This window comes from Phyllostomus hastatus, unplaced genomic scaffold (genome assembly GCF_019186645.2).
Source record: "Phyllostomus hastatus isolate PE091 unplaced genomic scaffold, TTU_PhHast_1.1 phas_contig_86, whole genome shotgun sequence".
NCBI classification, from domain to species: domain Eukaryota; kingdom Metazoa; phylum Chordata; class Mammalia; order Chiroptera; family Phyllostomidae; genus Phyllostomus; species Phyllostomus hastatus.
The window spans coordinates 80602028-80617211 of record NW_025333977.1 but is presented as its reverse complement, the minus strand read 5'-3'; the positions used below and the strand labels follow the sequence as shown (position 1 = coordinate 80617211).

The 15184-nt window shown below is 34.5% G+C and overlaps 1 protein-coding gene across 1 annotated transcript in view; it reads left to right on the top strand.

Annotated features, from left to right (window-relative positions):
- Nucleotides 1-14738, top strand: part of ATG3 (autophagy related 3) — a 30090-nt gene extending 15352 nt beyond the window's left edge. Inside the window, exons 6-12 of the mRNA XM_045850916.1 lie at nucleotides 1430-1479; nucleotides 3981-4062; nucleotides 8992-9026; nucleotides 9273-9428; nucleotides 10213-10340; nucleotides 12777-12845; nucleotides 14472-14738. Of these exons, the coding sequence (XP_045706872.1) occupies nucleotides 1430-1479; nucleotides 3981-4062; nucleotides 8992-9026; nucleotides 9273-9428; nucleotides 10213-10340; nucleotides 12777-12845; nucleotides 14472-14553 (602 nt within the window). The 3' untranslated portion in view covers nucleotides 14554-14738. The remainder of the gene's footprint in view (nucleotides 1-1429; nucleotides 1480-3980; nucleotides 4063-8991; nucleotides 9027-9272; nucleotides 9429-10212; nucleotides 10341-12776; nucleotides 12846-14471) is intronic.
- The last annotated feature ends 446 nt before the right edge of the window (nucleotides 14739-15184 follow it).

Genomic DNA, 15184 nt, shown 5'->3' with positions numbered 1-15184 from the left:
CTCACTCAGCCTAAATCACGGGGGTTTACAGCTTCCTGAGACCAGGCAGAGCGGTCCCCAACACTTCATTGGGTGAGACCCACCCACATGATGGACAGTAGTCTGTTTTATTCAAAGTATACTGATGTAAATATTAATAACATCTAAAAAATACCTGCACAGCTACATCTAGACTAGTGTTTGACCAAATATCTGGAAACAGTAACCTACCCAAGTTGATGTAAAATGAACCATCATAGCCCTTGAAAGTATTATCCTCATTAGAGTCATTTAAACTTCTCCCCTCCCCTCCCCCCCTCCCTCCCTCCCTCCCTCCCTCCCTCCCTCCCTCCCTCCCTCCTTCTTTCCTTTTTTGCCAGTGTGTACTGCTTTTAGAAGAGTCTGGTTTAATGCATATTTAGACAAATCGAAGAGGTTTATTTTCTTTGTTTCTATATAGTGGATTCAGATAATTGTTTTATAATACCAATACAGTATGTTAAGATTTGGCCTTTAGTGTTATGAAGTAATCATACCTATCACAGAGTAATTTTTAGAAAAATTACTGTGAAGTAAAAGCTTTATGCTAGAGTTGTGAATTGTGGCATTTTCATTTTAAAATCTATCAAGATTTTAGAAGATTAACAAGGGAGCAAAGCATATTTTGTGTGTAGGGTTGTTTTCTGTGGTATTTTCATCCCATCACTGACATATATTTTGGATGAGAAATACTGTCTAGCTGATTTGTTGTGCTGCTGTATGCATAATGTCACCTTCATCGAGGAAAGTAAGTCCTCAGGTAGTTGCTTAGGTAGTGGTTAGAACATTGAACCAACAATAGTCAGAACATGTGGATTTGAATCCCAGTATCTCACTAGACTGGCTGTGACTCTCAAGTTATTTTACTTCTCAGGAGATTTTCTTTTTCTGTAGGGAGAAATTATTACCTAACCACCTCACAGATACTGTTTGTAAGGATTAAATAAGATGTGGAAACAGTAAAGTAGCTCCACATAAATTGATATGATATTAGTACCTCTGGGTGTCCTAGATTTCTGAAGCAAGTGGCATATTAATATAACTAATACCTTGTTGAGAATATTTTGATGAAAATTTAAATAGAATGTAAATATGACTCCTATAGTCTCTTAATTTGTTTATTTATGAGAATAAATATGTATTTTGATAGAGGCTTTTACAAGGAAAGTAAATGATGAATGATAGAATAGTATAATTCATGGTAAAATATTGAATTGGTATTTTTTTAATTTGAGCAATACCTTTGGGATTATTTATCCTATTAGAGTTCATTTGTGAAAATGCTGCTAGCATTGCCTCCTCATTTCTGAGCAGTTGTGAGAATTTAGATAAATTTAAGTGTTTTTATATTGCTTGAATCAGAAGAATGTTTACAACTTCAGGTTACTCTGTTTTGCACAATTTTAAACAGGTGTTACAGGAATAACCGAAGCAGCTAAGGAGATCACACTGGAAAGCAAGGTACTGGTTTATTGGATATGTTTCCAAAGTTATTTCCATATATATATATTTTAAGATTACTCATTATTTTTACTCAAACTGATTATCTGTTATCAAGCATTTTTATATTCTAGCTTTTTTCCCCTCTCATTTTTGTATATCAACATATCAAAACACTTCTGTTTCCCACTGCTTCTCTTCTTTTCCTTCATCTGTCATAGGTTAAGAAAAACATTTTTTGAGATTGTAACTGATAAAATCTTCTAATTTTTACTAATTGAGAGGGCTTCTAGTCTGACGTAACAGAAATAGCTTTTTATTTTTAAGTACCAAATGTTCTGTAAGTGGAGACTTTTGAAGTAGTTCTGCCTACTTGCTGAGTAGTAGATGGTAATGATATAGTTAAAATTTTGTAGTTTAAACATTTTCTTAAGCAATTTACTCATTATGCCTTATTTCTTAATTTACTGCTATTATGAAGTTTTGTTTTTTTGTGTTTTTTTTTGAAAACTTAAGGTAAATTTCAGCATCATTCAGAATCATGACATTTTGAATCATGAGTGAAAGCTAAATAAGTTAGGTTGTATTGTATGATTTGGGGGGAAGGTAAAATATATAATTGGGTGGAATTTTCCTACTTGAAAGTTTTCAGTTAATTCAGACTATATCAGCTTTTCATTTCTAAAGAGAATGATTGTACTTGTCTTTATATTTTTACATATTTTTTTGAAATTATGTGAAAAAATAATATAAAATATCTTTACACATTTTTTCTTAATTATTTTGTTAACAGTCAAGTCTCTTAGGGAACAGAGTATTTAGACAGAATAATTGTGTTTCTTTTTTCCTTATGAAACATTCAGCCACAACAATTACTAGTTTAAGATATTCTTTGTTTTTGTTTTTTGGATCTTTTGGGATTTGTAACTGGGCTTAACAGACAATGTTAGAAATTAAAACAAGTTTATTTTTCCAGTGTACAATTTTATGCTTGTTAGAAATTTACTTTATGTTTGCCTAAATGCAGTTCATCAGTCTGACTATCCTTTTGAAATTATACTTTTTGGAGAATTTGAATGACTAAGAAGAAATTAAATGGCCTTGCTGCTTCAAAAGATTTGTTTACTCTAGCCTTTAGTATATATGCTTCAGGTTTTGGGGATGATAAATGGTAGAGTAGTTTAGATAACATTATTTTGATAGGTTTAGGGGAATTCTTTCAAGAATTTTTAATAAATGCAATAGTGGTTAATATGGTGCTTGGTCTCCCACTTAACATCGTTATGTTCTGCCAAAGGATGAATACTTAGAATAATTTGCAACTGGAATGTATCTTTCCTGTCATTTCCTAGTTAATATAAAATTTACATTATTTTTTATCACTTAGTACTTAGAATACTTGTCATCCAGACCTCAAGTATTAATCTTTGTTGTTGATTTCCACTGTATCTTATTATATCAAGTATGAATATCCAGTGTGATTAGAATTTCCCTTAATGATTAGTTTGTCAGATATTGGCTCATTGAACAATTACCCAGATACTTTTTTCTATTGCTTTATATTTTGGGTGTAATAGTGGCACATATGATTTAAGTTTCTAGTGATAAGTAAAATTATCCCTAATTAAAATTGTCAGTTGCAAATTAGATGAAACTAGGTATCCAATTTTTGACTTATTACATTGACCTCAAATTTTTAGAATATTTTGTGAAAATGATAAATATATTAATATATTAGGCTTATCTTTGGTTAGCATTATTCTTTCATTCTAGTGCTAATATAGTTAAGAAATTGAACTGAAATCTCATGTGTTGTAAGAATTGTAATTCCTTAATTCAGCCAGTATTTTCATAAATTTGTATATGTTGTTTGGTTTATAATGATACATTTAACATGTAAGTATATTGTGATTTATAAATACATGCCTTTTTGTCTTAAATTATGTGTTCAAGTTAATATAACTTTTAACTAATTTAATACCAATGAATTGGTTAACTAAAAATATTGTTTTATTGGTTACTATTTTTAAATGGTTAGCTTAGATGACTATTGGTGTTTCTATACTGCTTTTTATATTTTTCTTTTTTTTATTGATTAATTTTAGAGAGGCAAGAAGGGTGAGGGAGGGAAGGAGGTGGAGAGGGAGGGAGGAAAGGGAAGGGGGAGGAGAGAGAGAGAAAGAAAAAGAACAACATGGATTTGATTTGTTGTCCCACTTATTTATGCATTCATTGATTGCTTATTATATGTGCCCGATGGGATTGAACCTGCAACCTTGACATTTTTGGGCCATGCTCTAACCAACTGAGCTACCTCACCAGGGCAACTTTTTATATTTTTCAGTCACAGCATTTTTAATGATTGTTTCTGGGGTTTGTCATTTCACTGGAGTAGGGGTTTCTTGAGCATAAGGGTTGTCTTAGCACTCTTTTTTTAACTAGTTAGAACTTTGCTGGCATGTGGATGTTCAGTATTTGAAATAACGAACATATTTAAGTTACTTTAAATATTGATTTCAAAGGACAGTATAAAACTCCAAGATCGTTCAGCATTAGGTGAGGAGGCGGAAGAGGAAGAGGAAGGAGAAGCTGCAGATATGGAAGGTATCTGTGTTCCAGATTTGCTTTAATCACACTAGAATATTGATTTGGGAATATTTGTAATTCATGTTAAATTTTAACATTTAATAGCCCAGAGAAGATTTTGTTTAGTTTAACTTTAATCAGTGCAGAACTTACTTTGATCTTGGACTCTTCTACTTTACGTGGAGCATAGCCTTGACAGCATTATTTCTACTGGGATAAATATTAGTCATAAGTCTTTAATACTGGGTATTGCTGTAAGGTACAGATTCTTAAAGCTAACTTTTAAAACTCTTTCAGAGCCAAACAACATTTGGTTATGCCTTTGTATTTTCTTCTTCTTTTTTGATAACATTGTACTGTGAAAACCTTACAATAGTGACTTTTAAGGGGGCCTTTTGAACTACACCGAATTCCCTCAATATTCCCTGATATTCTGAAATGCCTTCCAAGGGTTTCCAATTGAGAATCACTGCATTCATTAATCATCGTTACAAGAGATCAAAACCCTCTGTACTAATAGAATAGAGTAATAGAGGTCTAAAAATACATAGCTATTCTAAGTTTCATATTCCGTTAGCATGATAATCTTTAATACATGTGAAACCTCAGATATTTAAAAATAGATGAAAAATTGCTGTCACCAGAGCAACCTCTCTGTTAAATTCAATCTGTCTTTGTTATACATTTTCCCCTGTATTATTTTATTTTATTTAGCCATTTTCTCCCTTGTTTTTTTTCCATAGGAAAATGGTTTTTATTTTTTTCTTGTAAATATATTTTATTGATTATACTATTACAGTTGTCCTATTTTTTGCCACTTTTCCCCTCCACCCTGCACCACCCCCACCAGCATTCCCTCACCTTAGTTCATGTCCATGGGTCCTACATAAGTTCTTTGACTTCCACATTTCTTATACTATTCTTAACCCCCCTGTCTATTTTGTACCCACCATTTATGCTTCTTATTTCCTGTACCTTTTCCCCCATTCTTTCCCCTCCCACTCCCCCTCCCCACTGATAATCCTCCACATGATCTCCATTTCTGTGATTCTGTTTCTGTTCTAGTTTGCTTAGTGTTTTTTTTTTTTTGTTTTTTTTTAGGTTTGGATAATTGTGAGTTTGTGGTCATTTCACTGTTCATATTTTGATCATCTTTTTTAACTCTCTTTAACATTTCATATAAGGGTTTGGTGATGATGAACTCCTTTAACTTGACCTTATCTGGGAAGCACTTTATCTGCCCTTCCATTCTAAATGAAAGCTTTGCTGGATAGAGTAATCTTGGATGCAGGTCCTTGCCTTTCTTGACTTCAAATACTTCTTTCCAGCCCCTTCTTGTCTGCAAGGTTTCTTTTGAGAAATCAGCTGATATTCTTATGGGAACTCCTTTGTAGGTAACAGTTTCCTTTTCTCTTGCTGCTTTTAAGATTCTCTCCTTCTCTTTAATTTTCACTAATTTAATTATGATATGCCTTGGTGTGTGTTTCTTTGGGTCCAATTTATTTGAGATTCTCAGGGCTTCCTGGAAGTCTGTTTCCTTTGGCAGATTGGGGAAGTTCTTCATTATTTGTTCAAATAAGTCTTCAGTTTCTTGGTCTTCCTCTTCTCCTTCTGTCACCCCTATGATTTGGACGTTGGAACAATTAAAGTTGTCTCAGAGGTTCCTAATCCTCTCATTGTTTTGAATTCTTGTTTCTTCATTGTGCTCTGGTTAAATGTTTCTTTCTTCCTTCTGGTCGAAACTGTTGACTTGTATCCGGTTTCCTTCTGGTCACTTTTGGTTCCCTGTGCATTTTCCTTTATTTCACTTTTTCCTCTATTTTGCAACCATAGTGAACCATCTCTGTGAGCATCCTGATTACCAGTGCTTTGAACTCTGCATCTGATAGATTGGCTATCTCTTTATCGCTTAGTTGTATTTTTTTCTGGAGCTTTGATCTGTTCTTTCATTTGGGCCATTTTTTGTCTCAGTGTACCTTTTACATGTAGTAATGGGCAGAGCCTTAGGTATTGCCAGGGTGGGGCAACATGTGGCCTTGTGTGTAGGGGAGGAGTCAGAGAGGGAACAGTGCTGCTTGCTTAGCTCTCAGCCAGCTTTCAGTCACTTCTCCCACTACCCACAAGCAAATTGGGCCCTTCTGGTGCTGATTCTCAGGTTAGTGGGTTTGTGGCAGTTTCTACCACTGCCACCTCAACCCCCACAGGTTTTTTTCAGTCAGAGTCTTTGAGGCTTTGTTTCCCTGCATGGGAACCCTTGGTTGCGTGGTCTGTCTCGCTTCCCAGTTGTTCCTCCCTGTTTTTCTGCTCAGAAATGTGGGACACCTGCTCTGCCAGCTGCCACCCACCCTGAACCTCCAGCTGCCACCTTGCCTCGAGTCCTCTCCGCCCCTGCTGCCCATCTCTGCCCCTCCTACTCATATGAATGAATGTTTATTGTTTAACTCTTTGGTTGGAGTTATGTATAGTTTGACTTTCTGTCAGTTGTGGTTGTTTTTTGTTTTTAAAATTTATTGTCCTTCTTTTGATTGTGGGAGGAAACACAGTGTATATCTCTGCCTACATCTCCATCTTGTCTGGAAGTCCTCCTTGTTTTTTATGATACTAGGTTTTCCTCCTCCTTCTTTGACTGTTGACTATTTCTTCTAGGTGTTCTGGGGTTCTTTGACTTCTACCTAGCTATTAAATGTTATTTTTTCATGGGGTTTCTTTTTTTTTTCTTTTTCCTACACTCACAGATCAATTTTTATCTACTTTTTAGGCTTTTGTAATAGCATAACAAGGTCTGGCATGGAAATTTGTGCAACAGGGAAAGTGGTATATAAATGACATTAGATTTTCTGTGAGAGTTTAAATGTTAATCTATGTATATATATAGAGAGAGTTAGCAGTTAGAGAAAGGAAGAGAATGTGAAAAAATACAGAGGGTAGGCATCTTGGAGACTGTAAGGTGGCTGGATCCAAAAATACATAGAATTTATTGTGAGGAAGAGATGTTTTGGAGCATGCAGAAGTCGAAGATGGTGCCAAGTAGAGTTGAAGCACAGGCATGGCAAGTGGTGTTTGATGATGAGGTGACAGCATAGCCTAAGCCACAGAGCAGCCTTTCAGTGTTATTTTCTAAATTACTTTGGGTCACATGAAACCTAGCCATAATCTTTTCCTAAATTCTAGTCAGTCTTGTTCTTGTTTCCATGGTTAACTCCCATTCTTTGAAGAAATATAAATGAATTACTTGTAACCAGAATTGCTCGCAGCAACCTCAGATACCATCTCTGTGATCATGACTTTCATATCTGAACCTCTAGCCCAGATCTCCTGAACTTTGTATCCTCTTATTTAGTTCCATTTCCACCTGGATGACTCATGATTGTCAGAACCACCTTCTTGCACAAATATTCTTCAGGATTCCATCTGTCTCTGATTGGCATGCAGTTGTCCAAGCTGTGGTGGGGTGTAGGAAGGACCCTATGAGTAAAGCACTGTTTTTAGAGTGTAAGCTGTGGGACTGCCTCAAATATCTTACAGCCTTTTAGTATGTTTGTTACACTTACCATGAAGTAAAGGTAAAGAAATAATTTCCATGTATGGAATTTTGCTTAAAAGTGCTGATGGTATCTCATATGTTAATTTCATTCGTTATTCAACAAATATTTATTGAGCAGTGCTGTATCTCTGTATCAGATCCTTAGGAGCAGTGGTAAACAAAAAATACAGACAAAACACTGTACTACATGGTCATAAATTTTAGGGAGAAAAGGAAGGATAAAGGGAGCTTTCGGGTGGGATGAGTGTTGTAGTTTTTAAATAGATTTGTCAAGAAAAACCTCATTGAGGAAATGCCATTTCAGTAAAGCCTGGTAGGAAGTGAGTAGACAAGCTATTTGGATATCTGAGGAGTGCAGAGGCTCTGAAGCAGGAGCGTGTGTGGCTTATAAAATACTGTGAGGAGAATCCTGTGTTCAGAGAGGAGTGAGGGGAGAGTAGTAAGCCATACAGTCAGAGAGGTAACCTTGGGGCAGATCATGTAGGGCCCTACTCATGGCTTTAAGTCATAAGTAAGATGAGAAGCCATTGGAGGGCTTTTCTAAGCAGAGGAGTGACTTAGCATGAGATTTAACATTTTAACAGAACCACAGTGACTGCAGTGTTAAGAAGAGACTGAAGAGGAATAGGGTAGCAGTTAGTTAGGAGGCTGTTTTGATAACTAGGCAAAACATGATGGTAGCTTGGACTCAAGTGGTAACATTGGAAATGATGAGAAACAGAATTTTGGACATATTTGAGGGTAGCGACAAAAGAATTTGCTGCTGGAATGGATGTGGTGTGAGAGAGAGAATAATCAAGTGTGACTCAAGGGTTTTGACCTACCTGGAACAATGTCATTCACTAAAATAAGGAAACTTTTAGGTCCTGAGTAGCTGTGGAGGGAAGTTGGGAGCTTGGTTTTGGACATAAGATATTTGTGATGCCCTTAGTCAGTCATTGGAGCCATGAATTAAACAACTGGAGCCATGAATTAAACAATTAGGATCTTAAAAGCTGAGGGAGGTCAATTAGGAGGAAAACTGGGACTTTAGCACTAGATTCATCAGAGTAGAAGTGACTGATGACTTTAATGAGCATGTTTTATACAAATATATAAATCACCTTGCTGTGCTATGGAGTCTTGGAGGACTTCATTGTTTTATTATGCCAGTGGTATTAATAATAGACTGTAGCACTGACCAAGCCTATATATGCTAACTTTCTCTGATCTGGCTCTCTGTCATGTAAAATATCTGCTGCTTTAGAAATGTGTATAGAATTAGCTCACTTATATTTATTCATTATCTTTGGTTAGAAACAAAAACAAAAACCCAGTTTTTCATTGCTGCTCTGAAGTAATATATAATTTAGTTTAGGAAATTATTTTGAATTTGATTAACCTTTTGTTGCTTTTTATAACAGAATATGAAGAGAGTGGATTGTTGGAAACAGATGAGGTTTGTAAATTGTGTTTTCTTTAGTTAATTTTTAGTGAATAAACTTGAGGATTAATGTTTTCGTTAATATCTTGATCTATCAAATAGGTTTTTATATGTATACATTGGTTATAGCATATAACATTTTGAGTTTTAAGTTATATCTGCTTTTGAGAAAGAAATACATAGGGTAGGAAAAGTAAATTTTCTAAAATGTCACATTCATACTGATTCTAATGATTGTAAATTTTTCTCCCTTATTGCAAGGCTACCTTAGACACAAGGAAAATAGTGGAAGCCTGTAAAACTAAAACTGATGCTGGAGGTGAAGATGTTATTTTGCAAACCAGAACTTACGACCTTTACATCACTTATGATAAATACTACCAGACTCCACGGCTATGGTTGTTTGGCTATGATGAGGTAAAAAATAAAGAAAAACTTATTTTAATGTACACATTTTAAATTGTGAAGTTTAGTTTCTATATTAGGTCTATAGATATATATTGTGGCCTCTTAAATTTTGGAAATCTTTCATTTTGCAATTTTATGGTTCATATTGCATTTGATTCTTATTTTGAAGAAACTATGAATTATTAAATACGACAACATCACTACTAAGAATTAAACCTAAATAATCTGTTACATATTTATTGCTTGGTCTCTGAGCTTATTCTTCAAAATGTCAGGGATATTGAACCTGGTTTGTTGATTAAATTTGTTTGGGATTACACATATTGGACAGCCAGGCTTTTACAGAATGATCATGTCACATGTGTGTGTGTGTGTTTTTTTTCTTAAGACAGAAAAGTTTTTTTGAGAAGGCCATCCACTTAATTGAATTGAAAGATAACTAAAATAAAATTAACTTGTTTAATCTGTCATTACAATGACTATAAATGGGAAACAAGAAAATCAAAATAGGCCTAAAAGATGAGTTATAGTCATAAAATATTTGGATGACTATGAACTGCCTTTATGTAGGATCTTTACTACATTGGGTGGTGGTTGATGTCACATAGCCTGATGGACAGACATATTCCCCCTCCTTCCTTGGTATAAGCTTTCCCCCAGATAATCTGGTAATTCTCAATAGTCTAGAATTCTGAATTGCATGTGATGTGTGAGGTAGGGACAAATATAAACATTGAAGTTTAGGCCTAGAAGTTTTTAAACAGTAATTTCAAAGCATTTTTTATGGTTTCAGCAACGGCAGCCTTTAACAGTTGAGCACATGTATGAAGATATCAGTCAAGATCATGTGAAGAAAACAGTGACCATTGAAAATCACCCTCATCTCCCACCACCTCCTATGTGTTCAGTTCACCCATGCAGGTCTGTGTATATATATATCCATATATATATCCATATATATATGTGTGTATGTTTGTGTGTGTACTTCATGGATTTATTACTTGGGGAGTTTATAAATGTAGTACCCTAACAAAAATTTTACTAAAGAAGCAAATAAATTTCTTTAGTTTTCCTTAGAAATGTTCTTATGCTTAGTTTAATATATAAGAAAAAAGGAAAAACTTCACAAATTTATTTTAAATTTAATTCATTAAGAATATTTTTTGGCCCTGGCCAGTGTGGCTCAGTTGGTTGGAGTGTCATCCCATACACAGAAAGGTTTTGGGTTCAATTCCCGATCAGGGCACAGACCTAGGTTGTAGGTTCCATCCCCAGTTGGGGCACATATGGGAGGCAACCCATCGATGCCTTTCCTTTACATCAATGTTTTTCTCTCCCCCTTCCCGTCTCTCTAAAAGCAAAGAAAAAATGTCCTCAGGTGAGGATCAAAAAAATTTTTTTCTTTGTTCTTCATATATGTTTAGTTATGGTTTAGATCTTTGTGATTTTACTCCTGTTTTTAGTGCCAAGAATAGTTGGATGATCGTTTTTATATTAAAAAATACTCATTTAGACATGGTTTGCTGAACTGTGGTGTATCTTTCTGTTAATATGGAGTAAACAGTTAAACTTGTGCTTTTTTTAGGTGACCTATTTACTTCCTGTATAGGTAGAAGGAAACTGTATATGTAGAGTTTCTATTCTTCTTTACTCTTTTTTAAAATTAATTTTTTTCTTTTTTTATTGTATGTTTTCCATTACCATTTATCCTTCCCCCATACTCTTCCACCTTCACCCACCCCTGTCCCCCACCCACACCCACAGTCACCACACTGTTCTTCAGTTAAGAAGTTTTCAGCCCTACCAAATTAAGTACATTTTATAATTTGTATGAGTGTGTTTTTACAGGGCCAAATAAGTGAAGCTGAACCTATGCATGTGATTGGTTCAAAAGTTTCTTTAAAAAGAAAAAAAGTGTTACATGCTAATTTTCTTTGTTAGTTGTTTCAAATTGGTAACTTTCACAAAATCATTGAGAAATTCTTGTAACAATATTTTTTCAGATGAAAACTCTGGTATTCATTCCATCGACTAATTTGATGCAACATTCTAGATTTCAAAAATTGTTTAATATTTTCTTCTTATTTTTTACAAACTCTTTATTCTCAAACTTTATCCCATAGAAAGTCTAGTTCATTTTTCTAATGGATGTCAAGAAGTGTTTTAATTTTGAATTATCTAAAAGGTTTTCATTTTTGAGTTTTATTTAGTTGATTCCTCTTTTGGTTTGAGGCTTTAGGATGGTGCTTATTAAACTGAGATGTGTATTTTTCTGAGGTGTAAATTTTACTCAGTTGGTAAAAGAAGTAAGCAATTAAACTGGAAATTAATGTTAAACATTTTAATAAATGACTATATTATGGATTATAATGCAAGTGTGGCAAAAACAAAAAAAGCTGGGGGCCTGTAAAATGAGGCTTTATGAACAGTTTAGGCCTTGCTATTGGTCACCTCAGATTATGCCTTCATAGCCCCAGGGTTAATAAATACATTTATACTCTTGTCTTCTAAGTTGAGTGCCTCTGTCATGAAGGTTATAATCATAAAAATTGAAGCAGCATTTTTTTATGCCAGGGTGTATATAAAAGATCATTCATTACTTTTGTGCATTGCCCTTTTCTCAGTTTATGTGCCCAGACAATTATTTTGATATCATTCTTTTGTATTGCACAGAAGAAACACCAGTTGACTATGAAAAAATTTGTGGATAGGACAAAAATGTTAGATAAATACCATTCTCTATATAAATCCAGAAATATTTGTAATAGAGTCAGATAAATTTTATAGTGCAAATGAAGACAAATAAAAAATTAAACTTCTTGACTGATCAATCAGCTTTTCATTAATTCAGTTTGGCTGGCTTATTCTCACCTAAATATTTAAGTAGTCAAAACGACAGCATTATAAATATCTTCCTTTTCTTTTTTTTCTTAACTGTTACCATATAGCTTTTTTGAATTTGCTTGGTCTGATTCTTTTTTGTTTTTCAGCAGACAGCCCCTTGTTTTGCAATTCTGCCCTGGCATCATTTCCCTTTCTCTGGGTTTCTTACCCCTGCCCTCCCCAAGGCCCCACTTTCCACCCCCAACTTTTCCACTTCCATTAGAGTAAAGCTAATTGGTGCCATTGTGTGTGTTTGTAACCACCAGAGCCTTTTAAAATTATCCCCTCCTCCAAGAAATCTGTCTGCATGACTCAATAGTCTGACTTGTTTGGAGGTAGAGAAAATATCTTACAACGCAACTATTATATATTAAAACTAATTCACTGACAATAAGGTAGATTTCTTTATAAAAATGTCTCTTATTTGGTGTTCTGATTAATCTGTATTAATAAGATTTATACTTTCGCTTTTAGGCATGCTGAGGTGATGAAGAAAATCATTGAGACTGTTGCAGAAGGAGGGGGAGAACTTGGTGTTCATATGTATCCTTACCTGTTATGTGATTAGCAGCAAATTGGCTGCTACTTTGGGGGGTGGAGGGGCGGTTAGTGTAACCTTAATGGCACAGTACCTATAATTTGTTATAGCCTCTCATATCAGGAAGTTTTAATAGGACTCTTTAATTATTTGGAATACGTTGTGTTCGTTCTGCTTTGTTCAGTTGATTAGCACAGTCCCTGTGTGTATTAGTGAGCTCTGCCTTGTTACAGGAACTGAAACAAGTTTGCCAAATGCTTTTGTTCATTAAAGAGACAATGGCCAAGCGTATGTGAATGTAAAACCATTGCTCTTGATGAAAAAGAAATCCAGTGGACTTAATTTATTGATGAAAGATGAGTAATCTTAATTTAGAGAATAACAAAGTGTCTTTTTCTCTAAGTATATTTCCAATTTAACATATTACCAAAAATGTGCTTTCCCTTCAGGTAAAAGAGTTGTGGCAATCTGAGGTCTCCCTGAAGCAAAGAATTCAACTTAAATAGGTTAAAAAGTAAAGCACATATTTGTTTGATACTAGATATTCTTAACATATTTTAGATATTCTTAAAATACAGTATTTTCATTTCCCCCCATTTTCATTTTTCTATAGGAAGAGCAACCTTCCTGTATCTTATTATGTTTGTCTTTTGGGGTTAACTCAGTTCTCTGGAGTTATCAAGATGAATCATTTAAACTGCTGAGTCCTGAAATGTGTGTATCCATAGCCTGGATTCATCAAAATTAGCCAAAGTCAATGATCTTGATGCAAAATAGCTTGAATTAGTTTGGTGCTAGATTGATATTAGATGTGCTGGTTCATGCCCCTCAGCGTTAGATGTCGACTAAGTGTTCCTTCCTGTCTTGGAATTACAGATTACCTAAACATTGCAAATACAGTGCGTCCCTCAGGTACATTGAACTGATTTGATATTGAAACAAACCAAGAGTTTTTTGTCCCAACCAGATTTATTTCTGAAATATTAGTGTGCGTAATGTGAGCATTCATCTCTATGTTAGAGGCTAGGTAGCAACTTTGAAGACTCTCTATATAATTTAAACTTGAGCCATGAGTTCCCCCAGTAAAAATTAAGCTCTAAATGTTTCCAAGTAATAATGGAACATAGGAAAAATTTCAGGATTTTATTAAACATAGTCTCATTTAGCAGATTCTATGTAAGTACAAATACACTAATCTAGAATCAGTTCTTAGGGAGAGTTTCCACTTAATTGTTTTTTTCTTTTCTGCGTCAGTGCTTTTATATTCTTTACCCTGTCTCATTTTCTTACATACTCAAGCAAATTTATAGGCAGTAAAAGAGCCATTATCTAGTCATTTAAACATGGACACCTTGTCTTTATTTTTATATCAAAATAATTGGGCTTGTGTGAACTCTTACTTGTCAGGAATTTTTACATTCAAGTATTAAATGGGAATGGGAAATCAGAGAGAACCTCATGTGGAATAGACACAAACTTGCATGAGTGAAATTTTAAAACATACTTGATTTAAGATTTTACCTTAAGTGTTTCTTCTGATAAATTATTGCTTAATAAAATAAATAATTACAATGTTAGCTTAAACCATAGAGCTATTTACCAACCTATTTTCCTTAGCCAAAGCCCTTTAGGTATCTTCTAATTTTCTTGAAATTTGTACAAGCTGTCATTCCAACAATAGAATATGACTACACAAGACACTTCACGATGTAACGAGGAGAGCAATCTATCCTAATTACTGGTTCTGATTCGTAAAGAATTAATCCATAGATGTGACCATTGACCATATTCACCAATATGTACAATTTCTCTAATAAAAGGACTTATATGTTTATGCATTAAATAAAAAAAGTTCCACTACCAGCCTTATTTGTTTAATAAAAATGAGTATAAAGAAATCATTTTTCTGGCTTCTTAACAAAAAGTGATACAGTATTTCTCTTAACTATCAACTCTTTAAGTGAAGAAATCTCATACAGAAGGATGATAAAAATATTTTTGGTTCACATTTATGAAGAAGGTATTTAAATGTGTGATAATGCAGGAACAAGGCCTAGAAAATACTGCATGCTAGCCTTATCGTCCCTTCTTTCTCTTCCTCTTTGTTCCTCCTGTCTTACGCTCTCCCCAAGACTCCTATCTGCTAGTAGTTAGTATTTATTTTTTCAGTTGATGATATGTTCTATTTATTTTCTTTTTTTATTGTTGTTCAAGTACAGCTGTCTCCATTTTCACCCTATCATGTCCCCCCCCGCCTGACTCATCCCCGCCTCCCACCCTCAAACCCACTCCCTTTGGCTTTGTCCATGTGTCCTTCATACATGGTCCTTGATGGCACCCCTTA